This window comes from Cryptosporidium sp. chipmunk genotype I, assembly GCF_004936735.1.
Source record: "Cryptosporidium sp. chipmunk genotype I strain 37763 chromosome Unknown contig_54, whole genome shotgun sequence".
NCBI classification, from domain to species: Eukaryota; Apicomplexa; class Conoidasida; order Eucoccidiorida; family Cryptosporidiidae; genus Cryptosporidium; species Cryptosporidium sp. chipmunk genotype I.
The window spans coordinates 77273-103997 of NW_027125582.1; the positions used below are offsets into that span (position 1 = coordinate 77273).

Below are 26725 nucleotides of genomic sequence, written 5' to 3' on the forward strand. Positions count from 1 at the left end.
CTTAAAAACAAAATTAGGTGGACTCTGATGTGAGTTGTGAAGAAGATTGATTAATTAATATTTTTACGATGGAAAAGGCTGATTTTGAGAATGAGAGAGGCCATTCAATTTATGGCATCTTCAATGATCAAGAAAAAGTACCATGTTTCGGAAATAACTTAAATTCGAAGACCATCTGTGGTTCTTTGAAAGATGCTGGCCTTGACTTAAAGGTTATGAGGGATGTTGAAAATTATTTGGGGTATTCAGGTGGGATGGATGAGTTAAAACAATCTGGATATAATAGTTCAAATCCAAAGTTGACAGGTATTACGACCAGTGTGATCCGGATGGACAAAGTTAAGGAGGAGAAGCCATCTCAGATTGGCCAAAGTCTGAAAAAGCTGAGCCATAAGGTTTTTAAGAATGAAGGCTTTTTCGATATTGCAAGTGAAATTAAGCTCAGAAAATTAAGTTATTCTCATTTTATTCCACTTCATCAACTTTGGAAGCAGTATATCAAGGGGTTAACAGAGTCAAACTCAGTAAATAGTGGGCCAAATGGCGTTGTAGGAGCAAGAGGAGGAAGAGGAATTAGGTTTTCTCAATTATCCCAGAGCCTCTCCCAGGCAGACTTGCATGGAAGCATGATTAGTGTGATTTCCAGCAAAAACAAAAGCTGCGTGAATGTCCAAGGAATTGTAGTTAAGGAAACCAAAGAGACTTTTGTGATCATTTCTGCTGATGATAAGGTGAGAACTATTTTAAAAAGTCAGAGCATTTTTGGAATTGTGATTTCTAACGACTACTTAGTAACTATTTATGGTAGTCAGCTTTGCTACCATCCTTGTGAAAGAATTAAGCACAAGTTCAGACATAGAGACTCTCTGAATATTGCTTCCTGATTATTTTGTTGATTCTCTAATTCAAATCTTTCTGATAACTAGTTAAGCCCATACTTCGTATTATTGTTAGCTCCAATTTTAATCTTTGAAATTTATATATATAATATCATTCTTCTCCACCAGTTTTTGCTGCTTCAACTCTCCGCTTCACTTTCGGATTACTCTTGGTTTCATTAATTCGGCTACATTTACCTTTATTCCACTACTAATTAGTGACTTAAACCCCAAATTTGGCTCTTTTCTTACCTGGACCGGAGCCTGCAGTCTATTCGGATTATTCAAGATTTTACCACCTAGAGAATTACTGTATACCGGCCCTCTTGTCATTTTTTCGCATGCACGTTTAGTTGCATGCTGACTAAAATGATTGTTTGTGGATGATGAATTATTAGAACTTGAGAACGTAACAGAACATGTATTCATTCTAGGTCTGAAATTTATGGTGTTTTGGCCGCTTCCATGCATGTTATAGTTTGGGTTACAACTAAAGCTATTATTATTGTTACTTGTGGCCAATTTGATAGTTTTTGAGTTAACTACTCTGCACTGGGAAAGCCTTGCTAAAATTTCATCATCTTTTTCTATTAACTCTTTATTGGAGTCGTTTCCTGCCAAATTCACATTTTTTTGTATAGAGCTTGCATGCAAAAATGTTTTGCCCTTTATTTTTAAATCATTTTGGGGTTTTTTTAAACTGTTGAATAAAAACGTTTTCTTAGGGCTGTCATGTGAATTAGGAATATTAATCATTGGGATTTTAACTTTTTGATAGCCTTTTGTTGAGTTACTTAAGGTCATGCTTCTTGTTTTTGGAACTAAAACTGTTCTAGAGGCTGAGTTGCATGCAGACATTTCAGTTTCAGTACTAATAGGATTCACAAGGAGCAAATGAGCTTCTGAGTTTTCAGTGGTAGTAAATTGGGAGCTTTCTGTAAAATTTTGTCTTTGAGCTTCTCTCTGTTCAGTTCCTAGTTGGATTAAATCTTGTTTTTGAAGTTTCTCCTCTAGAATATGCTCACCCTTGACTAAATTATTACTATGTAGCTCCATAAACTTGTCATTAATAGCCAAACTATCTTCGTGGTATTCGCCACTAACTCCAGCCTTAACCTTATCTTCCTTGGTCTCATTCTTATCTGTATCAACTTCAAATTCAGCTTCAGAGGCTGCTACAGATTCAGGGCCAGACTCAGAAACTACATCTGAGTTTAAGGACAAGTCCTTAAACTGACTATTTAAGGAGCTCATAGCGTTTTCGTAGTTTCTTTCCCATCTATGCGTGTTAAGTCTTGATTCACACACACCAAGAAGCCCCTCTCGAGCAAAGTAATCGTTAATTGCTTGAATGTATTTCTGTACATGCTCCTCGCCTTGTTCAAATTCGCTCTCTACGTCAGCCAATCTTTCAGAGGAGCTTTCAAGGCTCCCTTCTATTTCTTTGTAAATAATGTGGGAATTGCTATCGTAAATATCCTTGACTGTTTCCAAAGCACTATATTCAGAAATGCTTTTGTCATCCTCTAAATGACTTTCGTCTGGCTTTTCCTGAATGCCAACCAAATCCTTAGTTCCGCTAACTAAGCTGGAGTTTAAGTTCCATTTTTCACTTAGAAATGCCTCCTTAAATGAAATGTTCATTTGCTCCATCTTATTTATCTTTTCCAAGAGTAAATTAAATCTCTGAATCTTTTCATTTAACTCTTCCAGACTTTCTTTGCCATTTTTGGGACTTCCAGTCGCACTTTTGGTGTTTAGCTCTTTCTCATCTCTTGTTTGCGTATCTTTTTTAAATTCTTGCTCCCTCTTTGCCTTCTCAGCATGATCTTCATTATCTTTCTCTTCTTGCTCCTCTTCTTCATCTTCTAAGATCTCGACCAGTTTGGAGCTATGACTGGACTGTGTAAGAGAGTCGTTATTTACAACATAGCAGTAGTTGCCTCCTAATCCCATCAAATTTGATTCAATTTGACTTTCGTAAGAAGAATAGTCTCCAGAACTAAATGACCTTACAAAATTCTCATAATAGTAGGAATTGCCGTCAATTACACAATTGTCAATGTTCTGTTCCATAAGATCCAAAATATCTGTCCCAACATTATTCTTATACTTTATGACTAAAATAGAATCTTCTTCTATTTCAATTTCTCCTTGATTATCATGCGAAGAAACCTCTTCAAACTCTGATTCACTCCCTAGAATTTGCTCATCTTGAATTTCATGATTATAACATTCTTTTAAATCTATTTCTATATTGCGATTATTAAAGGGTTCATAACAAAAATCATTCAATTTTCGATCTACTTCATCTTCGGAACATATCACTTCTTCAAAGTTCCTTGTCTCATATACATTTACCTCTATTTCCTGATTTGTATCAGAACTCACACTAATTTTTTTCTCACTTAAAAGCTCATCTCTAATACTCTGAAGCTCAATATCTTTGTCTCCTTTCTTAATCTCAACCTCAACCTCTATTTCTTGATATATAGAGCTATTGTTCTTACTGAGATCTACATGTGATACATCTCTTACTGTTACAGTATTATCGCGCTTTGGTATAATTATAATCTTATACGGCTCTAATACTTGAAGTTCTTCTTGATCTTTTGAATAACAAGACCCAGGATACATATTTTTGGCCTTCCAATGTGTTTGAGAATCCAATGCTGTTGTTGCTACTCCATTAATGTTTGTAGTTTGGTTGCAAAGATGTGGATTCTGATGTATATTGAAGCTACTCTGATTTAGTTGGTGTTGTATCTGATATTGGTATTGAAGCTGCAAGTTATATTCATATTGTTGTTGAGTGAGCAGAAGCTGTTGTTGTTGTTGCTGAAGCTGAACTTGCTGGTATTTTATTACCTGCTCCAAATATTTTTGGTGATTCACAAATCCAATTCCAGAGTTGTAGCCTATTGCACCAATTTCGTTCCTGGATCCCACTTGACCTCTACTTCCACTATGAGAGTGCAACTGATTATTATTAAATGAATGTCTCATGCTGAATATATTCCCAAGCACATCCTGAGGCTTTATACTACTATTAAACTTAAACATAACCTAGCTTTTTCCTCCACAATCTTTTCTACCTATCTTTTTGACCTATAGTTACTTATTCTTAAAATAACTTTACCTTCCATGCAATCTTCCGATTCTCTGTCAAGATCTTTGTGTTCTTAATTTTTTCCGTTTAAATTTGTATGATCTCTAATCTTTTATTTTCTAATTTTTTTATAGTAACTTGGTACTTATAAATTGCATGTTGGCGCCACGACCGGCGCCAACATTTTCATTTTCTATGTCATTCTAAAATAGACCAGACAATTTACAGTAGGGATAGCACATGCACAGGAATTAAATATTACTGAATTATAATAGAATAGTTATCAAGGTGAAAGATAGGCTTTGGCCGATTTATTACAAATGAGTTTCTAAAGGTTTGAGATATGGCATGAATAATCTTATCTATTTTATAAATGTAAGGGAGGTTAAATATTATTAGTGTCATTTGGAAAGTAAATAACTTAATTAACGCGGTTTTTCTGAGTTTCCCGGAAAAGAAGGCTGCTCTGCATGCATACATGCAAATTCGTTATTTCCTTATTTTTGATTGAAAAATGTGTGCACACGGGAAATAGATTAATATAAAAAATAGAAAAGTGAAACAGAAATAAAAACACAGAACATTAAAATTACCTTAAAAAGAGTTTGATTGCGTATTCTGACTTCTCTTTCTTTTCAAATTACCAACAACCATAATCTATTAAATGATCAAATCTACACTTAACTAGTTCGTTTTAGAATGCGACCCTATTTCCTCGCTGTTTTTTGTTAAACTTTAAAGGTTTTCTTCACTTACTAATGTGCCATATTTCAGATAAAATTCGTTTCATTTATTCAAAGTTATATTATTTAGCAGCAACAACAGAGCTTGCAAATACACAAACAGTGAATAATTCCTGCAATAATGATAATTGCAACAACTACAATAGCAATGATAATACCAGCCTTTGCTCCAGTGCTTAGAGAGTCCCACGTATTCTTTGCCTGTTCTTGAGCATGACCAGTTAAATCTTTGTAGAGGTTATTTACGTTATCTTGAATAATGCTGCCAATTGTTCCACTTGGGTTTTGGTCACCATTTAAACCATCCGAACTGCCACTATCTTGAAGTGATCTACTGTTTTTTTCTTGGATGCAGTTATCATTACAAGAGCTCTGATCTTTTGAATCAGCTAACTCAAGTGCAGTGGATCTAAATGAGTGGTGAACATCTTGAGAATTAACTTGGAGGTAACTGACGAAAAGCACTAATAGAGACAATAACAAACTTAACTTCATTTTAGATAGAATAAGCAACTTAAATATCTTAATTAAACAATATTTTCACTGCAAGTGATAGACTTTATTTTTGTGGACCTTCATGCATTTTTTTATACGTATTCACACCTATTAGGTCTAAAAAGCGCCAACATGAGATTCATTTTTTTTTTTTACATGCAAGGAAAGTAATACAGATAATATTTCTCTAATATATCATTTGTCCTTGTTAAAGGGGGCTGTGAGAGGCTGATGAATATAAAATAAATTTGTCAATTTCCTACTAAAGTTAAATAATCTCTTTTTAAATTAATTTAGAAAATAGCTAACACACAATTTTAGCTTTTTTTTTCTTTTATTAATGTGTGCATGCGGAATTCGGCCCCCACATAATAGTCAACATTATTTAAGAAATTCTATTTTGCTCGGCAATTAATATATCTATGAATAACTCGCTAATTAAACTAAACAAGAATATATTCAGTGCTTCTATTCCAAAATGGTACAACCTGATTTCCACAAAAATGACTCTTTTTGGTGGAGACTTGAGACTGACGGGTTAGTTGTTTTTTATCCCATTACTGGAGGAGAGAACGAGAAGGAGTGGGCGGGTAGTGCGGGTTAAAACATGCAATATGCATGTTGAACGCCAACAACTATTTTTTGAAGTAATCAAAAACATGCAACGAAGGTCTCAATTTATTGAATCTTTTTGTAAAAAGTAAATTAACGTTTAACTCTTTCCTCTCTTACTGCCCATATACTTCCCGCAATGTTGACTTATTTATATTTACAAATTATTTTTCATTCACACAAACATCTCTCTCTCTCTCTCTCTCTCTCTCTCTCTCTCTCTCTCTCTCTCTCTCTCTCTCTCTCTTTACATAAATGTATATATCCTTGCTGTATATGAATTAATAGGTGCGAACTGGTACTTTCGAACAAGAAGTTGGCAAGAAGTATTGCTGAGGAGTACGTGTCGAGAAGAAAATCAAGTTCAAAAATTTGAATCATGATTTGAGTAAGATGGAGATAAATTCAGGTGTTTCCCCTTTGGGATCTTTCTTTGGGGGCGTAGTTTCATGGGAATCAAGCCAGAATATTTAAAGTGAAGTTAATTTGTGTAAAATCATTAATACTAGAAAGCTTAGCGTAATTGAAACATACAAAAAAATCTTTTCAATAATTTAATCCTACTTTCAACAGCTCACCAAAATTTATTAGAAATCCACAAAAGGCTCACAAAAGCTTTCATTGAAAAGTTCAACCGAGGTTATTAAATAAAAATTAAGTTTGTAAATAACTGCTATAAATCTCGTTTTGATAGTCAAGGCACATTAATTTCCCCAATTTATTTGCGAGGCTAAGAAATTTGAATATTTGGCAGCTCTCTTCCTAGGGAACTATCTGCGATTGACCCAATTCTGTAGTTCTAGGTAAGTTGCATCTGCTTAGAGGATTTAATCAATCTTTCTATAAAAGGAAAAAAAGGATGATCCAAGGGAAAGTATTTTTTCCAGAATTAAAATGAACAGTTGGCGCCTATTAATGCATGCCAATTGCATGCATTACCGGTATATTGCGTCAATATCCACTATATTAAAGTCGAGCTGAACAAATTGCTCTAATTTTTCTTATCCATATAACTGCAATTTACACTAAAAGGATTGAATTTACTAGATTCGAAGGGTAGCAAAAAAGATATTAGACACATTAAAATTGGTAAATTAAGAAGGGAGATTAGTACGGTAAGTGGGGAAAGCTATCTCAGCATATAATCTACAAACAGATCGAGGAGGAGTCGATTCGAGGGTTCCTCCTATATAAAAGACTTATGAGAAGTATTTAGTTGGAAAATGCACATGTTTCTTATAAAGATCCAGTTTAAATATTTGGACCAAGTTTACGGTAGAAGGGATGAACTACCATATATTGGGAAGAAAAGCGGTCAAAGACAAATTTTAATAACTAACAACTAGTTGAGTATGTTTATTTAGATTTCAAGATTCATTTAACAGTTGAAAAAACAGGAATTTTTCACAAATTACTTCTTGTTTTTAAATTTGTATTAATACGTAATATAAAACTTGTCATTTGTGATTTATTTATTATAAATTTTTATTTATTTAGCAAATTTAATATATTTTTATATAAATAAAGCGGTTTGGCGCTCTGAGACAGAAATGAGTCTAATGCCGGTATAAGTCTTAAAAAATAATATTAATAATAAATAGTAAAGACGAATATTGAATAATTAAATGAATAGTAACAATTAATGTAAATTAATTATTATTATTTTAAATTGCGCTTAGACCACGAATTTAACAAAATTAATTAGAAACCAATTTAAAGGGTGAGAATTCTTAAGTTGGTTTAATTTCTCTAAGGCTTATTAAAGGGAACATCCACTAAAAGGTTATTCAAACAAGTCAAAAATGAACAAAAACTCAGGACTACAGATTAAGCAGTTGATTTCACTCTCCGAAGAGGAACTTACCGTTAAGATTGACGAACTCAAGAAGGAATTAGCAGGCTTGAGAGTTATTCAATCTACTGGCACTGCTCCAAACAAGCTCTCTAGAATTAGTGTTGTTAGAAAGGCAATTGCTCGCATCTTGACAATCTTATCCCAAAGAAACATCAAGAGCTTGAGAGAGAAGCACGCAGGTTCCAAATTTATGCCTTTGGACTTACGTAAAAAGTTGACTAGAGCTAAGAGAAGAGCCTTAAATCCACAGCAAGCTAAGAAGATGACTGTTAAGGCCAGCAAGAAGGCTTTGAATTTCCCAAAGAGAAAGTTTGCCATCATTGCATGAACAGCTTAACGTTGGTGGTTTATAGGAGTTAGAAAATTGTCTATTCTTAATATTAATACAATCGGCGTGTATACACCTTGTTTTAGTATTATAGGCCTGCTAGCATCTTTAGTACTAGGAAAGCAAGTTACTATAAAAGAATTAAAGTCAAAGTGACTACCTTGTTTTTCTAATTTCTATGAATCCTTTTTATACCTCAAATTATCAGGGATTATTGGTGATTTGGGTGACTCTGGATCCTCTGATCTTGCCCAAGTCCACTACGTCTCCTGATCTTTTCACATGCGGAGACTGAAGCTACAGTCTTATTTACTCTTTCTTCGAAGTTTTTATTTTTGCATGACAGATACTTTTCTATTGCTCTAGGTACCCAGGGCTGCCTATAGTACTCTGCATATTTATCAGCAATCTGATATTCGTAAATAGCATTAGGATCTGATAATATGTTATTGATGGAGTTATTTCCATATAATTGAAAGTGCTTCGTAGTTAAAAGAGAATGAATAAAATCTACAGGATCGTTTGCAAATCCTTGGTAAAAATTCATTTTATTACAAGAGCTATATATTTTTGACAATATGCTCTGATTTTTATGATAGAGCTCTTCTAAGGCTTTATTAATACTGGAAAACTCACCATTTTCTTGGATTCTGGTTGACATATTCGGAAGCCATAGTGTGATGTCTCCTGGAACATTCTCTGTGAGATCTATAGTAAAATCATAGGTCGACTCATTGTCAATCCAATCTCCTTTCAAAGATAATTTATGCCTGATCTTTATTGGCCGTGGAGGTAATAAATGCTGTTTTAAAAGGTCTGGAACGTCTTTAAGTAAAACATTTTCAGTATTTACTGAAAGTAATTTACCAAGATACTCATCTATCACAATGCTATCATGAGAAACTTTGGAGTTTTGAAGTCCTTTTATTTCTACATATTGCCAAATTCTTTTGACAATACTAGGAAGGTTTGCCAAACTTGTCCCCATAAACTCCTCCAACTGAGGTGATAAGCTGTAGTGAGGAGTTCTATAATCTAGGAAAAACAGTATATCTATATCTCTTTCCTCGTCTCCTATACGATGTATTTCCAGACCATCACATTCTGGGGTTGGGCTTGCCTTCTTATCCCATACAATAGTTTCTGTTTCTGACAATTGAATAATAATTTTAGAGAAGATTGAGGTAAATCTAGGCTGATAGGTATCTCCTTGAATAATTGATCCCAGTATCTTAAGAGTCCAAGATGGAGGAACCTTTCTCGTCCAATCATTATCTAGGCTAAAAGACTCTAACTCAGGATCTGATGGTTTTTGGCTCTCGTACGTGTTGAATATATGGACTCTTAGCTTCTTCCTATAACATCTAATGCTCTTATCATCCATTAGAGTTAACCATACATCGCTCAAGCTATATCTCTGTTGAAGTATTGCTTCATCTAAAAGTCTCTCGTATTCCAATAAACTTTCATACTGATTGTACTGTTCCTGAGAAAATTCTTTAATACATTCCGGTAATCTGGCCATTTCTAATTGAAGTCTTCTCCCAGTTCTTTATCGTACCCACATAAGAAACTCAACTATTGAAGTAGCCCTAGAGTTGGCCAATTTGACTTTTTATAGAATTTCTGTAAATTTTGTGTATTTTCGCGATGTGTAAATAGTCAATTGTTTCACAGTCTCTTAATTCGAGACGTACCGGGGAATAGGAAACTCAGTACGTAGTTTTCCCCTTCTATCAATTCCTAATTACTATTGCAATGCCTTGAAAGCTATTCTCCTTTAAATCGTTAAATTCTTTTTCTATTGGGTTCGCTTTTAAACTACCTATAGTTTATTCCGGCTTAAAATACTTAAAGTATGCAGACCAAATAAATAAATTTGGAAGAAACCGCCAAAATGCTACATGTGGCGCCATGTACTGGTAGGTGGGGAAAGGATAAGTAGTTAACATGAATAGAGGGTGAATAAATTACACAATACTAATTGAATTGGCTTTAGTTGCACCTGTTAAGCTAGTTAGTTGTTTGTAGAAAGTTCCGTGATAAGTTTCTCGTATTCGGTTGGCGGGGCAGCTTTAGAGATAATTTCCTGATGAAGTTTACATTCTTCAGGAGTCATCTTCAGAATTGTTTGGATATCAATTTTTTCGACATTCTTTCCTGTAAATTTATTGTTGTTGAGCAGCAAAGCTTTGAGCAGGGTCTCGTGGTAGCCTTTCTCGAGTTCTCTTTTGGAGTCTTGACACTTAATAAGATTGAGCGCAGCCAAATCTTGTCTATATAACTTGTCAGCCTAAGTATGATATTATTAGGAATATGGTAATTGAAATAGGGAGATTAGCAGGGAGATTTGGGTGGAGTAGATTAGATAATTGTAGGTAAGTATTTAGCAGTTAAAAGAAGCAAATAGGCAAATACTTTTAGACTTACCTTAATTAATAGTGCTTTGTGTAGAGTTAAGGCTCTGTTATCAATAGATGACCAGGAGTTCTGAATTACCTTGGTTTTAGTGACTTCCAAATCTTCTCCTTCATCCGATTTAGATAGCATTAATAAGTGTTCAACGTAATCAAGGAAGCCCCAATCCATAGTGTGACTAATTACGTCACTTTCTTCATCACTAGACTCTTCAGGAGGAGGTGTTAAGCCTGTTTCGCTTGAAGTTCCCTCTGTATTTTCGGATGCATTTGCATTTGTTACCTCTCCAACATATCTATTAATAAAATCAAACATTTGAGCGATCTTTACTATAAATGCTTAGAAATTGAGTTTTTAATTAAAAGAGTTGAGCAGAAACTAAGTTTAGGTCATTTTATTTCCCTCAATTTTAGAATAAATTTCTTATTGTTTCTATTTCCTTAATGTTACTTTTCAATATTTTTCTTTGTCACATATTGCATTTATGTATGCATACAGAATAGTTGGCGCCATAGTCACTCAGGCGGGAAAACCATGGCATGAAAATAATAAAAAGAAGGTTAGAAAGAAATGGGTGTGTGTGGAAAAGAGCAGAGAGGAGAAGAATTGGGGGAAAATATAGTTTTAGATGTACTTGGAGTTTTATGTTTTAGAATTTGGGTTAAGTAGTAAAGACAAATTGGGATTTGAAGGAAAAGTGAGATTGCGGTAAAATATAATGGCTGTAATAAAAATTATCAATTTGGCTAGAGGAACCGGCAAAATGTATACTGGGATAAATAAGCGCCTGTGGGGCAAATGCCAAGATCAAGGTATAAAAACAAATTATTTCCGAGGAAATAAAACAGAGTCTTGAGGAGAAAAGATTATCCAAGATTGGAAAGTGATCTTTAAACATTAGTTTTTTTGAGAAAATCTAGCATAGGATTAATAAAGGTAGAAAGTTTATAAGGCAGAAATGGGGTTAGCACTGACCAAAATATGGAGAAACTTGTTCGGAAAGAAGGACATGAGGATTCTCATGGTTGGACTTGATGCAGCAGGAAAGACGACAATTTTATATAAGTTAAAGTTGGGTGAGGTAGTAACAACAATTCCAACCATTGGATTCAATGTTGAGACTGTTGAATATAAAAATATCTCCTTCACAGTTTGGGATGTTGGTGGCCAAGATAAGATCAGACCTTTATGGAGACACTATTATTCTAATACTGACGGTTTGATTTTTGTTATTGATAGTAACGATAGGGAACGTATCAATGATGCAAGAGACGAGCTATCCAGAATGCTCGGAGAGGATGAATTAAGAGATGCAGTGCTTTTAGTATTTGCAAATAAGCAAGATCTTCCTAACGCTATGAGCGCTACTGACATTACTGAGAAACTTCAACTCAGTGGGATCCGAAATAGAAATTGGTTCATTCAGTCTACCTGTGCTACATCTGGAGATGGTCTCTACGAAGGTCTCGACTGGCTATCAAGAACCCTTGCTTCTAGAAGCAACAACTAATCTCTCTTAGATAATTCTACTTTCAAGTATAATGCCTAGTTTGAGACCTAGAAATCTAAAATTGAATGTACTGAGAGTCATTTTTCTCTTAATATGTCTACCAGTAGTAGTGGAGTCTCTAATAACGAATAGATTAAAATGTTTCCAATAAGTTAATCTTTTCTTCGCATGCTTTTAATTGACTCCTTCAATCATTTAATTGTATTCATTTAAAACATATTTTTGCCAGTTTTCCCGCCTTAAAATAATTTAGAAATTAGGAGAAAAAACTACCACTATAATTATTCGAGTTAAAAAAAAGGTAAATTATTTAAACCAGGCAATATTTTATTTCTTTGAATTGAATGTTTTTAACTGTAACTGGAAATACATTGCCGCGGGAAATTGAATATTTATTTAATGATATAACTATAAAATTAGCCCGTACCTTCGTAATCCCACGTAGTCTAGGGGCTAGGATACTCGGCTTTCACCCGGGCGACCCGGGTTCGATTCCCGGCGTGGGAGTGTTTTATTTGCGGCGTGGACCGTGCCGTGCTGAACTCCCCTTCGCTCTGTTTAGCCCGCAGAGCGGGTTGTGGGAGGGTTTGGCCAGACACACACTGGTCTGTGGAGCGCAGTTTCGTCACAAGTAGTTTTTGTAGTACGTATTTTAAAATAATACGCTAATTATATGATTAATGATGAGCCTTGATTAACAGTTGTTTATTGATTATATGATATATCATTGATAATTATTATTTTTTTTTAATCAAAGTAAGATGGATAAGTTGTTAATTAGTGCCCTATTAAGAAAAAAAGAATGAAAAAAAGAAACATATTAATTGGAGTAACTGGTAGTGTTGCAGCAATAAAAGTTGATGAGTTTGTAAAAAGACTAAAAGAAATTGTTATTAGTAACAAAATTGAAATAGAGATTAAAATTGTTGCAACTGATTCGGCAAAAAACTTCCTCAATGATTCTATTTTAGATTTATTAGTAAAGTGTCAAGATGAATTCAGCAGCTGGGTGAATATAGGAGATGATATTCTTCATATAAACCTCAGGCAATGGGCTGATTTGTACATTATTCTTCCCTTAACAGCAAACACATTAGCTAAATTATCTAACGGGCTTTGCGATAATCTTTTGGTAAGTTAATTAAAGCAGAGACTTGTAGAGGAGTTGATAGATTACGCAAACGTAACTTAATAATTACGGCAGGTTATATTGTCCTGATGTAAAATGTAATGTAGGTAATCTGCCAACATGCATAACTTACACATTTCATATTATTGAGAAGTTGAAATTATAACCTAAAAATGCGAAAATTTTGTTATTCTTAAACTTATTAAATGAGCTACCTATTACAGGACTGTATACAGAAGCTCTCCTCTCATTTAAAGCCTGCTTATTCTTATCTAATTAATTAACTAAAACTCAGACCAATATTGCAAGAGCTTGGGATTTCAAGAAACCCATAATAGTTTGCCCCGCAATGAACACTTTTATGTGGGAGCATCCAATTACCTTGATGCAAATAAACACTCTAATTTCTTTCGGTTACAAAGTAGTATTCCCAATAGAAAAAAAGTTGGCGTGTGGCGAATATGGAATGGGCGGAATGCAAGAAGTTGAAAAAATTATTGAAAAAATTCTTCTTGAAATAAACCTACCCAAAAAAATCTTGGCTTCTGAATAACATTAAATTTGCTTCAGGAATTTCATGTTATTTACACGTAATTAATACATGCAAGTTTGCATGTACTGTTACGTGTACTCAATATGTCAGAGAAAAACAAGTAGAAAAAAAAATTATAGGCTTAAATAAAATATTTAGTAACTCTATTTTAAGTGGCTTGAGAATACCTGAATAGATAACATATCTAGATTTAGAAACAGTTTAGAAATATAAATTGAGACAAATCTAGTTAATCAAGTTATTCTAATCATTTCTTTGTAAAATCAAACGGATAATTCAAGGATGAGATGGAATTGAATAGTACTCTTATCATAGGCCCTGCTGACCATTCATCCCATGCACCCCAAAGGGCGTGATGGTTGAGCTTCACTCCAATATTTACCAAAGTTCTCTTCTCCCTTTTCTAATTGCAAACCTCTATTTCTACCTGAATTTCTTTGGAACACATTTCTTCTCTGTTCAATACTGATGTCTAATTGTTGGAAGAAACTTGGAACTCCCAAATTTGACATATAATGTACTACATATGGTGGAGAAGACACAAATGGATAGCTACAAGTTACTTCTGGATACTTGTATCTTGGGGAATATGGGTAGTAATCAAACGGAACAGCAGACACTGGTGGTAAGATAACAGAGTCGGGATGAAATACTTGTTCTTCTTGAATCTCCTCCTCTACTGGATTCATGCATTGTGCCAAAACTGACAAGTCTTTTCTTGGCGAATTAACGTTAACCATTATTGTTTTCTTTTAATTTATATGAAATTCTAAATCTTGCTCACAATCGCTGAAAATTTACTTTTTTATTAATTATTTTATCTATCTTCTCACTCCCTTTGTGTCTTCGTGACCGTATTTTTATTCTTTAATATTTCCTGATTTACATGAGCCGTCTCGTCTACAGTATGCGCATTTCGGTACTCCAAGTATTTAGTTATAAAATTTAGTAGCGCAAAAAAAGACTTTGGACTGAGAGATAAAATATAGGTACGGGTTTATCTAAAGTACTTACACATACATGTGTGTATGTATATATGTTTATATTTAAATTCAATTATTTCAGGTTTATTTTTAAAAAATGTAATTTCTGATAGTAATTTTGTAAATATATAAATCAATAAATTATGTCAGCGCCAAATTTGGGCGCCATAGATGTGATTATATTGAAGTAGAAAAAAAGTTAATGCAGATAAAATCACAAGGATAGAGAGGAGAAAATCACAAAATTTAGTATTTCGGGAGTGGACCCTAATTTATTTCTGAATCTCTTTCTAGATCGGATTCTTGTTTGTAGTAATGGTTCTTTTTCAAAGACTTTTGTATGTAATATAAATTTCAGGCTTAGAATTGTTATAATAAACAAGCTTATTGAATAATCAACCTTTGAGAGATTCTTCTTTTTAGCAAGTACCTTTAGACTTTACCCGGATTTATTAATTTATTTCTAAAATTTGAAAGAAAGGAATAACAAACGTAGGGATTTATAATTAATATTTAACTTACAAATGGGTAAATTAAGTAGAGATCGCAGGGACATTTACTATAGGAAAGCGAAACAAGAAGGATTTCGTGCGAGATCAGCATATAAGTTAATCCAGATAGATGAAAAATATAATATATTTGACGATGTGAAAAGGGCAGTGGATTTATGCGCAGCTCCTGGAAGTTGGAGTCAGGTTTTGAGCACAAAGTTGCTTCATAATTCAGAGTATAGTGAAAGCCAGGCCAAAGAAGCTTGTGATACAACTTCAAATGATGAGGAAACGCCATTAATTGTAGCTGTTGATCTGCAAGAAATGGCTCCAATTGATGGCGTTAACATTATTAAGGGAGATATCACTTCACAAAAGACAGTGGACCAAATTTTAGAATATTTTCAAGGGGAAAAAGCAGATTTGGTATTATGTGATGGCTCACCAGATGTGACAGGATTACATGATATTGATGAATATATACAAAACCAACTTTTAATATCTTCGCTTAGTATTACAACCAAACTAATGAAGAAAGGTGGGACATTTGTTGCAAAAATTTTTCGGGGGGAAAATATATCAAGAATTTACCAACAGATGTTTTATTATTTTGAACTAGTCGATTGTTGCAAGCCTGAGAGTTCTAGAAATTCAAGTCTAGAAGCTTTTATTGTATGTAGGTTTTTCAAATTTGATGATAAACAAGATCCGGCCAATACTTGTTTTAAAATCCCAGATCCACTTACTGTTCCCTTTATTTCCTGTGGAGATCTTTCTGAATACGATCCTGATAGAACATATGAGACAGAATATACTAGCTCACTTGAACCTATACAACCTCCAATAAATGCACCTTATCATTAACGTTTATACATTTTAATTCATTTAATCCAATTACACTCAAATGGTACTTTAACTTCTAGTTGCTCCTCATCCTCAATTCCTATTTCTTTAATTTCCATCTCCATATTTACATGATCCCCATCAAAGTAAACCTTAATATCTTCCAAATGTTTCGCTGGCTTAGGATTTAAGTTTTTTGATATATATGTTACCAACTTTTTAATTAGGTCTGTTCTATACAATGCTACAATCAAAGTTTTAATTACCACTATTTCAGATTCTTTTCTCTTGTATACTTTAACGTTTAATTTTATTACACTTTTTTGCCCTTCTTCATCCTCAATTGTGATGACTTCCGAAGCTTGCTCATTCTTTTGCCTCTCCTTTTTAGTCGAGTCAGGCTCTTCTGTTCTTATTTTTTTCTTACTACCCTTTAATTTAAACTCTTTATCGTCAGAATTTTGAATATGTTTGCTATCCTTGTTATCAACTTTCTTAGTAGTTTCATTTTGCTGTGTTTCCTTATTTTTACCCGCTTTTTTCGTCAATCTAGTCCTTTTCTGGACCTTTCCTAACCTCCTATCCACGCTTTCTTTACTAAAAGCAATGTCTTCTCCAAACAAATCATCATCTTGATTATTTTCTTCTATATTTCTCTCCTCCATGACTATCCTGGCATTTATGTATGCAAATGCTAATCTCTGATCCCAATTTATCTATTTTTTGCTATCATAAATTCCAGTTTTAATGGAAAGAAACCACACACAGCACAACAATATTGTTTGCTTACCACAATTCCATCCACAAAATACAAATTACACAAATAAATCTAGATCCACAGGCTCCAACTCAAGTGTGAACAAAATACAAAGTTCTCAACAATCAAACTATGCAAAAGGAGACTATTTCTCTTTTATGTACTCCGATAGTTCAACTATTTAATACTCTTCTATCATTTCTTTCCTCAATATTTTTAATTGGGACAATTATGACACATAACAGGCATTCCCGCCCATTTATTTCTAATTACAAACTTGCTGCTAATAATAATGAAAATTTGCATGTAGTAAAAGGCGCCAAAACAAATATTAAAATAGGAAATAAAATTAGCAATATAACAAAAATAAAAGAAAAAAAATCACATCTTAAATCTAGCATGCCTTGTACTTTGAAAATTCGATAAGGTCTGTGTCCGGTAGAGTTGAGTTAAAAGGATAGAGTGCAACTTTTAAGGTTTCTAGATCACTAGAAATTAAGTGATCAACGGAAGGTAATTTACAGCTATTTTTGTGAATTATTTCGGAGGGGGGCATCAAGCAAAACTCTTTAATGTCATTCCATTGACAAATTTTTCTCATTCTGGAGCTTTTGTGTTTAAAAAATTCCTCCCATTCTTTTTCGATACTAAATTCTTTTTTAACAATATCAGAAATTACATTTCCACTATAACCTGTTACCATTCTTAACAACGCCTCTTCTACTCTAGAATCTGGAACGTGGTCAATATTTAGCTTTTCATTACTAATTTGAATAGTTTCACCATCAATTTGAATACTTTTTGTATCTATAGCGGAAATATCGTAATCCGGAACTACTGTTAGGTGTTCTATACACATATTTAATAGATTTAGGTCATAAAAGTAAACTGGCCCCAAAGATTTATATAACCAGTTAATCTTATTCATGTCATCCAATATATTCACTTTATTCATTCTTGACCTTATTATTATCTTTCTCCAATTTATTCTTACATCTACTAGCGTATGGTTTCCTCTTATATACGAATTTACATCCCAATCCCCATATCCTATAATTTGCCTCGAATAATTCTCAAGCTCGCATCCACTTGTGGAATTATATTCGTATCTCATAAATTCTACCTTTTTTTTGGGAGAGGTCTTGTATGTTCTGCTTTCTCTAATGTGAACTCTGTTATATCCTAGCCATTGACACCCAGAAACTGGAGTCTTAAGCTCAGAGCCTGTCATTAGCTCAGAGTTTATTTTTTCCTTAGTTTCCCATTTCCCACATATACCTGTACTCGCAATGTACTCATCAGATTTTACCTTTATTACCAAAATGACTATTTAAACAGATTTAATTATTTTAATAAAAGTATTAAAATTCAAATCTATTAAACTTACTAATAAATAATAGAGCCTGCTTTATAACGAATAAATATCCTCTTAGCATATTTCCAACCTTAATTCATTCCATTAACATTCTAAGGCTTATCTTGCTTCGGGATACCTAACTTATTAATGATAGGAACTTTAATTTACTATTCTGAATATTCAAATTGATATCTTATTAATTGATTTCAAAAATAACCTATTAACTTCCTATATCTTTTGTTACGTGGCATAAATATCAACTTTTATCAATTCCTAATTTATTTTGTGGGCAAATTGATACACACATTTCATTTTTTTTTCAATGCACACAAAATCGCACACAATCGGGCCCAACGGAAATAAATAAATTAAAAGTTTCATTTTAAATCGCTCAAGAAGGATAAACTCAGAATTATAAAGAAACTTAAATGCAGCAGCTCACTATATTCATTCGGAAATTTTTATTTTCTTTTACTTCATCTCACCCTCCTCCCATCAATTCTTTCTATTAATTTCATTCAATATTTTCTTCCAAATTCACATTTGTTATTTTTTTAAATTATTTAACACGTGTGGCGGTAAAGACACCATGCATGTGCCAAATCTAAATTGCATGTATTAGTACCGGTTTAAAAACTTAAATTACGTGTAAAAATTTTAAAAAACCAATTAAATTAAAAATTCTTTGTATTCCTTAGACTAAGATGATTTTGAGTTGCTTGATGATTTAATTATATTTTGGAAAAGAAAAAAAGCACATTTTTTTTTCTAGTAGGTTTGATAACTATTTTAGTTAGCTGTTAGAAAATATTTCTGTAAGTACATGTACGAAATTTTTGTCATTCCAATTAATTTTCTGAAATTCAAATTAAAATTAGTTTATATTTTCTTCTCAATCTCAGACGAAATTCTAACAAAAAAAACAGGTATCTTTATAATCTTCATTCAATTAAAGTAAATATTTAATGAAAGAATAACATACTTTATTATAAAAATAATATTTAATTGACAAACATTTACTTGAAGAAGATTATCCAACATAGATATTATATTTAATTAATCTTGCAATATATATTGTATATATCGTATACATGCACTTATCTACTCTATACATATATAGCCTAGACATAATACGGAACCCAAAACAACGGTAAAATTTAATTAAAGTGTGACAGATAGCTGGGGTCTAAACAAGTTTATATTCGAGGGAGAAATAGTTCTAAAGTATTTTTCAGATTAACTACACTGAATTAAAGTTTTAGTTCAGGAATAATCCAGAAGATTCTAGTATTAAGGCTAGTTATCAATGGGAAATACTCAATTAGGAAATACAGGGACAAGGCTTAGAACACCAGCAGAAGTAGTAGTAAATGCTACTAGTAAGAAGGCACCTTTAGCCGAAAAGCCAGCTCAAACACAAGTACCAAAGAAGAGTTCAGATGTTAAAAGAGGAGCCATGGGAGGAGAGAGAGGAAGTGTAACAACTGGTATGTTCGTTCAGAGTGGTAGTGGTACCTTTGCAGAAAAGTACAATATCGTATGCATGCTAGGTAAAGGCTCTTTTGGAGAGGTTTTGAAATGCAAAGATAGAATAACTCAACAAGAGTATGCTGTCAAGGTTATCAGCAAGGCTAGTGCAAAGAACAAGGATACCAACACCATTTTGAGAGAGGTTGAGCTTTTAAAGAAGCTTGATCATCCAAATATTATGAAACTATTCGAGATTTTGGAGGATTCAACCAGCTTCTATATTGTAGGAGAGCTTTACTCAGGAGGCGAGCTCTTCGATGAAATAATTAAGAGAAAGAGATTCAGTGAACATGATGCTGCTAGAATTATTAAACAGGTATTTTCGGGAATTACTTATATGCATAAACATAATATTGTACACAGAGATTTGAAGCCGGAAAATATACTTTTAGAATCTAAGGAAAAGGATTGCGATATAAAAATCATAGATTTCGGATTATCCACATGTTTCCAACAAAATACTAAGATGAAGGATAGAATAGGAACTGCCTACTATATAGCTCCTGAAGTTCTGAGAGGCACTTATGATGAGAAATGTGATGTATGGTCAGCTGGAGTGATTCTATACATTCTCTTGTCAGGAACACCTCCATTCTATGGGAAAAATGAGTACGATATTTTGAAGAGAGTCGAGACAGGAAAGTATGCTTTTGACCTTCCCCAATGGAGGAGTATTTCTGATGATGCCAAGGATTTAATAAGAAAGATGTTAACTTTCCATCCTTCTTTGAGAATTACTGCAACACAATGCTTGGAACATCCATGGATTCAGAAGTATTCAAGGGCAACTCCAACAATTAGCGATTTGCCTTCATTAGAATCAGCAATGACAAATATTCGTCAATTCCAGGCAGAAAAGAAGCTTGCTCAAGCAGCTTTACTATATATGGCAAGCAAATTGACAACTTTGGACGAGACGAAACAGCTTACAGAGATCTTTAGGAAGCTCGATACTAACAATGATGGCATGCTGGACAGAGACGAGCTCGTTCGCGGCTACCACGAATTCATGAGATTGAAGGGGGTGGATTCCAACTCTTTAATTCAGAATGAAGGCTCTACAATAGAGGATCAGATTGATAGCTTAATGCCATTGTTAGATATGGATGGATCAGGTTCTATAGAGTATTCAGAGTTCATTGCCTCTGCAATAGATAGAACGATTTTATTAAGTAAAGAGAGGATGGAAAGAGCTTTTAAAATGTTTGATAAGGATGGTTCTGGCAAGATTTCTACAAAGGAACTTTTCAAGCTCTTTTCACAGGCTGATAGCAGTATACAGATGGAAGAGTTAGAGTCAATAATTGAACAGGTTGATAACAATAAGGATGGGGAAGTGGACTTTAATGAGTTTGTAGAGATGCTTCAAAATTTTGTCAAGAATGAATAAGAGATTTGAGAATGTTGTGTTAACAAGTAGCGGGGAATTTACGAGTCCCACGATGTTTATTTTCAGTAAAAGCCATTATCATGTATATACTATTATAGAAAACAAGGAAAAGATAGAGCAGGATAGAGAAATAATTATTATTGAAAGCTATGATTGAAATAATTTTTCTTTACTAATTCAGTTGTACTCATAGAATGGGTTTGGATAAATCCAAAGGATCAATTTTAGATTTTTAGGAGTTCATTCTTGTACCAGAATATATCATTAACAATCAAATTTTTACGTATATCTACTACAAAGTAGGTTTTTTAGTTTCTGTTTTGTAAAAAAATTTCCCCCTTTTATTTAACTGATTACAGGGACAATCTCTAGTGTTTGGTAATTTGCTTTACTTATCATTTGTATCGGTATCTGGTTTTTGTTTTTGCTCTGATTCTTTCTCAACTTGTCCATTATCCTCTTTGTATCCTCTTTTCTTTTCACTATAGGAATAAAATGATTGATAATGATATTAGAGTGTACGGAAACTTACGCTAATTTCTTAATACTATCTGCTCCTTCTTGAGAACACATTCCTGGGATTTGTACCATTTCTGGCATTTGGTACCTAGATTAAGAAAGAAATAAAGTAAATAGAAAATAAGATTGGTTGTTAGTTTAATTGAAAGTTTTAATGCGGCGGACAGCTCGTTACTTACACATCATTCACTTCCTGCAATGGTTTGTCAGCTGTCGTTCCTTGTCCTTCGAAAGTCTAAGAGAAAATATTAGTTACTCGAACTAGACTCACAAAATTAAGAGAATAAACTTACATCCTCGGCCTTGTTCTTTGATTTGGCTCTAAAATAACATGTTTTTAAAGTATGTTTAGCTTTAAATCTATATTTGAATTTATTAAACACTTACCTTGCTGCTGCCTCATGTACTAATGGTAAAGGGACTCCTCTGAAAGATAATTGATAAAGAGGAATTAGAGAAGAAATAGTTAAATTCCAAGCTAATCTAATGGTCGTTTGCCAAAAAGATCCCTTCCTCATGTAGATATTGTTATCATCTAAATTAATTCAAGAATTTTGTATTCAAGAAATGAAAGGAATCTTTATTAAGAGCTGAGACCAAAATCCAACTTACTTCAAATACATTCTTAAAGAATTTAATTTCTCAATTCACCTTTGGTAAATCAATTACTGTATTTCTTTAAATGAGAATAATTTTTTATGCTTAATTGAGTTACATGCTAATTTTGTATCTATAAAAGGGATTTTTGCGCCAAAAGTCTGGCGCTGACAATATTGTGGAGGTTATAAATGGGAATAAGTTGGTGAATTGAGGAAGGAGCTTATTTAGAAGACTGGGAGGCTTGATACAGGACTTTTGAGCTTTTGGGGTTTGAAATAGGATCCTTTTTAAATAAAGAAATTAAGTGGTAGTTTTTTTTACTTGAATAATTTTTGCGGAAATTGAAAATGACGAGCAATAGGGAAAATGCTTTGAATCCATATTCACTTCTTGGGGTGAAAAGAGATGCATCTGAGCGAGATATTAGGCTTTCATTCTTGAGGTTAGTTAGAAAATTTCACCCAGATAAGAATATCTCTGAGTTGAATCAAGAAAAAGAGACTATAAGAGCGGACCCTGGAGAAAAAGGAAATAATGCCAGTAATGTAGTAGTAAAATACCATGCGTTATACGAAGCTTACTGCATTTTGAAGGATCCAGAAAGAAGAAAGGAATATGATTTGTTTGCCTTTAATGAATCTTTGAGAAGCGATAATAGTGCGGTTTGGCATAAATCTGTAAATCTCGAAGATCTTGAATATATGGATGAGGATGGGAAAGAAGTTTTCGGTTATTTTTGTAGATGTGGAGAGCTGATCCTTGTAGAGAAGAGGCATATTGAAGAAGGGTACAATTTATTTTCTTGCGATGGTTGCTCTTCAAAGATAATGATAACTTTTTAATGTTAGGTTTCTTAGTAATTGCAATTAAAATTTTTCCGGATGAATGTGAATTATTCTTGCTTGGCTGACGCTTGGTTTAGCACAGTGTCTGCATCGCTGTTACTTTCTGAATTATTATTCATTGACTTAGCCTGAGTCAAAGTGAGTTCTATCCAATAGTCAACAAGGTTTTCTTTGATGTGGTTAATTTCAGCAATTATATTTGAAATTTCTTCAGAAAAAGCTTGTCTGGATTTATTTATTTCTATACTAATCAGCAATATGCTTTGGTATATACTTTCTATATTCTCAATAGAATTTTTTTTTATTTGCTGTAACTCTTCCTTAGTTTTTTGTATATAGGTAGTTTTTTCTGGGTTATTATTTCTTGAAAAATAGGACTCTTTTTCTGTGACTATCTCCTTTTTTTTGATTGCGTCAACACATTTTTTCTTTGAAATACTTGACCCAAGTTGAAAAATAATTGTATTTTCATTATGAACGTTTTGAGGAAGAGAATCCCTGGATTTTTTTTTTTTGCATTTTGGATGACTTTCTTTATGCTCAGACTTTTCAAATTCTTCGGACTGTTTTTCAATAGAAATATTTAAATTTAAACTGGCTAATCTTGGGAATTGAGGAAGTTTGTTCAATTTAAATATACTCGAATCATTTTCATTATTTTCATGCATTCTTGATAATTAGCCAGCATGAAAAAATGATTTAAGAGTAAAAATTGTTAAATTAATATATTTAAAATTTTTATTTAATTATAGTAAATCAATTAATTATCAAAATTTGATCAAATAATTTTTTTTTTTGCATCTGTTCACATTTTTTTTGCATGTAAATGCATTAGTAATGGCCACGTCAGCGCATAATTTTTAATACCGTTGCAAATTTCTCAAACAAATTTTTTATTGTCATCCCGGTATGGTAGAAAAATATTTATCCACATGCAAATAAAAAAAAATAAGGTAAATTAAACATGAAAATAATTTCAAAAATTTATTCTATATTTTAATTTTAGGTTTCAAGTTAATAATATAATAAATGAGACTAACGATAAAAAAAAATAGGTAAATTCAGAACAGCTTGTGGTATAAATGAGTTGAATTAGGGAGGGGTGGCTGGAAGAATTTAATAGTGTTTCAGCTAATTGGTAGATTAGCTTTTAGTCATAATACTATATTATGGCACATTATTATTAAAAAAAGTTAACGTAATTGAAAAAAAAAATGGGAAAAAATCATGTAAATAATTAGTCGCGCCTAAAAATTTGTATTCGCAAGATTATAAAAAACTTACACCCCACTAAGAATAATTTGTATGTTGATTATTTTCAACTTAAAAACAAGTTAAATAAGATTAACACATCCGAATAGTTTTTCAGTTTGAAGATACATGGATAATCATAAATTTATATTTTATTAAAATGGAGAATATTCCATTACTGAAATCAGTTGAAAATAAGGATCCATCATTAAATTGGAATATTGACGTTTCAGCGGAGCTTGAAAAGTATTTATCAGCAATAGAGTTGCTAGATGAAGATATGAATTATGGCCAGAGTTCAGAAGTTAACGGCTATGGGCATAATAGCGAAAATATTAATAGTAATAATGGCAATTATATGCAAATGTTTAATTTTGTTGAAGCTGCTTTAATTATTCAAAACTCAACAAGTTTATATTCAAAGAAAATAGAGCATTTGCATTCATTGGTGTTTGATGCGTTTCATTTATTATCTACTGGGAAGTCCCAATTAAATGATGGAAAACCAGGAAGTGGTGAACATACAAATTCTTCAAATCAACTTACAAATAAGAGTAACATAGCCGAGAAGAGTACAGCATTCTTAATGTCTAACATAATTTCAGTACCTATAAACTTAGTTCAGCCAGGGAAGAATATTAACTTGCCATTTGAACAGTTTGGAAATAGCAGCTTGAACGACGATACTTCAGTAAAGTATTCTTCTTACTCTTCTTATATAGGAGTTTCTAGTTTGGGAAACAGTATTTCTCTGCCTCAATACAGAATTGATACATTATCAAATACCCTTTTTTTGGATGAGGCTGATTTGGGCCACTTTTCTTCAAGTGGTTCCGTCGTAGAACACGAGTATTTGGGTGATATGTTTGCAGAAAATGATATCGACTATGATAGTTTTCAGAAAGAAGATCAAAACCATGAATTGCAGGAGAATGATGGTACTTACTATACTGATGTAGATGGAAATGAGAATAATGGACATATTAGGGCGGAAATTGATGGAGTGGAAATGGAAAGCCAAGATTATATTGAGGATTTTGACAATAATGAAAATGAACTATTAAATAATACAGACGAAAAGGGAATACAGGATCTTAAGAGCGTTACTGGAGGACGTAAGGATAAGAACAAGGAAGACTATTGGGTATTTATGGATGAGCATATGAAGCTTGGTAAAGATAGACCATTGAAGTCTGGAAGGACTTATAAAATTCCATCAAGGAATTATACAATCTCTCTAGAAAACTTATCTCAAAAGGAAGACATTTTGGATTTTATTGATGTTTACAGTTTAAGTTCCTACTTTATGGGTTTAACTGAAATTGAGGGAGAAAAGTATAAATTTGGGAATCAAAAACTACCGTATTTCTCAGACTTGAAGCCTCCAAAACTTAATGTTGAGAAGTTGTTAACCTTCAATGACCCTGATTGTGACTATCTGAAATTATTGGAGCCAGAGTTGAATGAAAGTGCCTCCAGTTGGAAGAAATATCATTCCAAGATATTCTTTGGTAATATGGAAAAGAAAAAGAGGGAATTGTTAAATTCTAGTTCGAATAATAATGGCCTCGCGCTTTCAGAACTTAACGAACTTGAAGTTGGTGAAATTTCCGAATTTGTACTTGAGCAGACTCAAGATGTTCTTTCGGATCCAGAATTGGCTTTGGATCCAATAGAGGATTACATCCAAGATGATGAAGATTTGATGGAGGATGGACAAAGTCAAGAGGAACAGATTGTTGGTGACTCAAATTTGTCAGATATTGTAGATTTTGAGCAGAACTTGTCAGAGTTGCATGCAAGAATTAATACATGGACCGGTCACGTGGAACCATTATTGCAAGTTCAAAACTCTAGACCTGAGTTCAACATTCATGAAGAAGGGAAAAAAATTATTGAAAGGATGAAGGAATTCAGCATTATAAACCAGCAGCCTATAAGGTTTGAAGAAGTAACTAATGGGCTCTCTAAGTGGCAAGTATGCAGATCATTTCTAGCAACTTTAATGCTTTCAAACAACAGGGAAATAGATATTCTTCAGGAAAACCAAAACACTATTGATGAAGGAGAAGTTGATTTCTTCTCCATAAAGTTGTTAGATCAGAAGGAAAAAAATGAATTTTTCAATACATGTGTTGCCAATATTGAAAAGGTTAGTAAAGCAAAGCTTAATTTTCCAAAGAAGAAAAAGACAAAAAAAGACTTTGAAGAGGACAAAAGCGAGTTGGAGAACAAACTAGATAAAGATCAAAAGATTTCCAAGAAAAGAATGAATAAAACCTAATAGAAATTATTTATACAAACTATCTAAGGCTCGCGCTTGAGTAGTATTGTTGATTTGAGTTATAATAATTCCCAAACTGTGAAAATTGAGGATGGTGATGATAGCTATAATTATTTGGGTTTGGATAATTTAAAGTGTTAACAAATTTACTTTGAAGCTTATTAAGTCGTTTAATCTCTTCTTCTGGACTTTCAAGTGGATCATAGAAATACTCATTAGATTCTAATTTATCTAGTTCATCCTCT

At 33.0% G+C, this 26725-nt stretch overlaps 17 protein-coding genes across 17 annotated transcripts; 8 read left to right on the forward strand and 9 right to left on the reverse strand.

The window, feature by feature from the left end:
- Nucleotides 1-68: 68 nt before the first annotated feature.
- ELE39_003490 (POP4 like ribonuclease P subunit) lies at nucleotides 69-884 on the forward strand (the record flags this gene model as incomplete). The annotated part of the gene is made up of 1 exon (XM_067346476.1): nucleotides 69-884. One exon carries the CDS (start codon nucleotides 69-71, stop codon nucleotides 882-884), a length of 816 nt encoding a protein of 271 aa, XP_067202805.1.
- Nucleotides 885-1031: 147 nt separating this feature from the next.
- Nucleotides 1032-3941, reverse strand: ELE39_003491 (uncharacterized protein; the record flags this gene model as incomplete). Its single annotated transcript, XM_067346477.1, has 1 exon — nucleotides 1032-3941. The coding sequence occupies one exon, from the start codon at nucleotides 3939-3941 to the stop codon at nucleotides 1032-1034; it is 2910 nt and encodes a 969-aa protein (XP_067202806.1).
- Nucleotides 3942-4796: 855 nt separating this feature from the next.
- On the reverse strand, nucleotides 4797-5225 carry ELE39_003493 (uncharacterized protein; the record flags this gene model as incomplete). The annotated part of the gene is made up of 1 exon (XM_067346479.1): nucleotides 4797-5225. The coding sequence occupies one exon, from the start codon at nucleotides 5223-5225 to the stop codon at nucleotides 4797-4799; it is 429 nt and encodes a 142-aa protein (XP_067202808.1).
- Nucleotides 5226-7639: 2414 nt separating this feature from the next.
- On the forward strand, nucleotides 7640-8020 carry ELE39_003494 (60S ribosomal L35; the record flags this gene model as incomplete). The annotated part of the gene is made up of 1 exon (XM_067346480.1): nucleotides 7640-8020. One exon carries the CDS (start codon nucleotides 7640-7642, stop codon nucleotides 8018-8020), a length of 381 nt encoding a protein of 126 aa, XP_067202809.1.
- A 211-nt stretch (nucleotides 8021-8231) lies between these two features.
- Nucleotides 8232-9545, reverse strand: ELE39_003495 (RSC6 BAF60A with a SWIB domain; the record flags this gene model as incomplete). Its single annotated transcript, XM_067346481.1, has 1 exon — nucleotides 8232-9545. The coding sequence occupies one exon, from the start codon at nucleotides 9543-9545 to the stop codon at nucleotides 8232-8234; it is 1314 nt and encodes a 437-aa protein (XP_067202810.1).
- Nucleotides 9546-10384: 839 nt separating this feature from the next.
- Nucleotides 10385-10753, reverse strand: ELE39_003496 (uncharacterized protein; the record flags this gene model as incomplete). The annotated part of the gene is made up of 1 exon (XM_067346482.1): nucleotides 10385-10753. The coding sequence occupies one exon, from the start codon at nucleotides 10751-10753 to the stop codon at nucleotides 10385-10387; it is 369 nt and encodes a 122-aa protein (XP_067202811.1).
- A 643-nt stretch (nucleotides 10754-11396) lies between these two features.
- On the forward strand, nucleotides 11397-11948 carry ELE39_003497 (ARF1 2 like small GTpase; the record flags this gene model as incomplete). Its single annotated transcript, XM_067346483.1, has 1 exon — nucleotides 11397-11948. One exon carries the CDS (start codon nucleotides 11397-11399, stop codon nucleotides 11946-11948), a length of 552 nt encoding a protein of 183 aa, XP_067202812.1.
- Nucleotides 11949-12750: 802 nt separating this feature from the next.
- ELE39_003498 (uncharacterized protein) lies at nucleotides 12751-13630 on the forward strand (the record flags this gene model as incomplete). The annotated part of the gene is made up of 2 exons (XM_067346484.1): nucleotides 12751-13080; nucleotides 13373-13630. 2 exons carry the CDS (start codon nucleotides 12751-12753, stop codon nucleotides 13628-13630), a joined length of 588 nt encoding a protein of 195 aa, XP_067202813.1.
- Nucleotides 13631-13959: 329 nt separating this feature from the next.
- ELE39_003499 (uncharacterized protein) lies at nucleotides 13960-14370 on the reverse strand (the record flags this gene model as incomplete). The annotated part of the gene is made up of 1 exon (XM_067346485.1): nucleotides 13960-14370. One exon carries the CDS (start codon nucleotides 14368-14370, stop codon nucleotides 13960-13962), a length of 411 nt encoding a protein of 136 aa, XP_067202814.1.
- A 767-nt stretch (nucleotides 14371-15137) lies between these two features.
- Nucleotides 15138-15968, forward strand: ELE39_003500 (methylase; the record flags this gene model as incomplete). The annotated part of the gene is made up of 1 exon (XM_067346486.1): nucleotides 15138-15968. One exon carries the CDS (start codon nucleotides 15138-15140, stop codon nucleotides 15966-15968), a length of 831 nt encoding a protein of 276 aa, XP_067202815.1.
- A 17-nt stretch (nucleotides 15969-15985) lies between these two features.
- On the reverse strand, nucleotides 15986-16612 carry ELE39_003501 (uncharacterized protein; the record flags this gene model as incomplete). Its single annotated transcript, XM_067346487.1, has 1 exon — nucleotides 15986-16612. The coding sequence occupies one exon, from the start codon at nucleotides 16610-16612 to the stop codon at nucleotides 15986-15988; it is 627 nt and encodes a 208-aa protein (XP_067202816.1).
- A 486-nt stretch (nucleotides 16613-17098) lies between these two features.
- Nucleotides 17099-17935, reverse strand: ELE39_003502 (uncharacterized protein; the record flags this gene model as incomplete). The annotated part of the gene is made up of 1 exon (XM_067346488.1): nucleotides 17099-17935. One exon carries the CDS (start codon nucleotides 17933-17935, stop codon nucleotides 17099-17101), a length of 837 nt encoding a protein of 278 aa, XP_067202817.1.
- Nucleotides 17936-19367: 1432 nt separating this feature from the next.
- On the forward strand, nucleotides 19368-20981 carry ELE39_003504 (calmodulin-domain kinase 1; the record flags this gene model as incomplete). The annotated part of the gene is made up of 1 exon (XM_067346490.1): nucleotides 19368-20981. One exon carries the CDS (start codon nucleotides 19368-19370, stop codon nucleotides 20979-20981), a length of 1614 nt encoding a protein of 537 aa, XP_067202819.1.
- Nucleotides 20982-21369: 388 nt separating this feature from the next.
- Nucleotides 21370-22018, reverse strand: ELE39_003505 (uncharacterized protein; the record flags this gene model as incomplete). Its single annotated transcript, XM_067346491.1, has 5 exons — nucleotides 21370-21463; nucleotides 21514-21588; nucleotides 21680-21735; nucleotides 21794-21860; nucleotides 21888-22018. 5 exons carry the CDS (start codon nucleotides 22016-22018, stop codon nucleotides 21370-21372), a joined length of 423 nt encoding a protein of 140 aa, XP_067202820.1.
- Nucleotides 22019-22447: 429 nt separating this feature from the next.
- On the forward strand, nucleotides 22448-22942 carry ELE39_003506 (uncharacterized protein; the record flags this gene model as incomplete). The annotated part of the gene is made up of 1 exon (XM_067346492.1): nucleotides 22448-22942. One exon carries the CDS (start codon nucleotides 22448-22450, stop codon nucleotides 22940-22942), a length of 495 nt encoding a protein of 164 aa, XP_067202821.1.
- A 50-nt stretch (nucleotides 22943-22992) lies between these two features.
- On the reverse strand, nucleotides 22993-23613 carry ELE39_003507 (uncharacterized protein; the record flags this gene model as incomplete). The annotated part of the gene is made up of 1 exon (XM_067346493.1): nucleotides 22993-23613. The coding sequence occupies one exon, from the start codon at nucleotides 23611-23613 to the stop codon at nucleotides 22993-22995; it is 621 nt and encodes a 206-aa protein (XP_067202822.1).
- A 743-nt stretch (nucleotides 23614-24356) lies between these two features.
- On the forward strand, nucleotides 24357-26480 carry ELE39_003508 (uncharacterized protein; the record flags this gene model as incomplete). The annotated part of the gene is made up of 1 exon (XM_067346494.1): nucleotides 24357-26480. The coding sequence occupies one exon, from the start codon at nucleotides 24357-24359 to the stop codon at nucleotides 26478-26480; it is 2124 nt and encodes a 707-aa protein (XP_067202823.1).
- Between the last annotated feature and the right edge of the window lie 245 nt (nucleotides 26481-26725).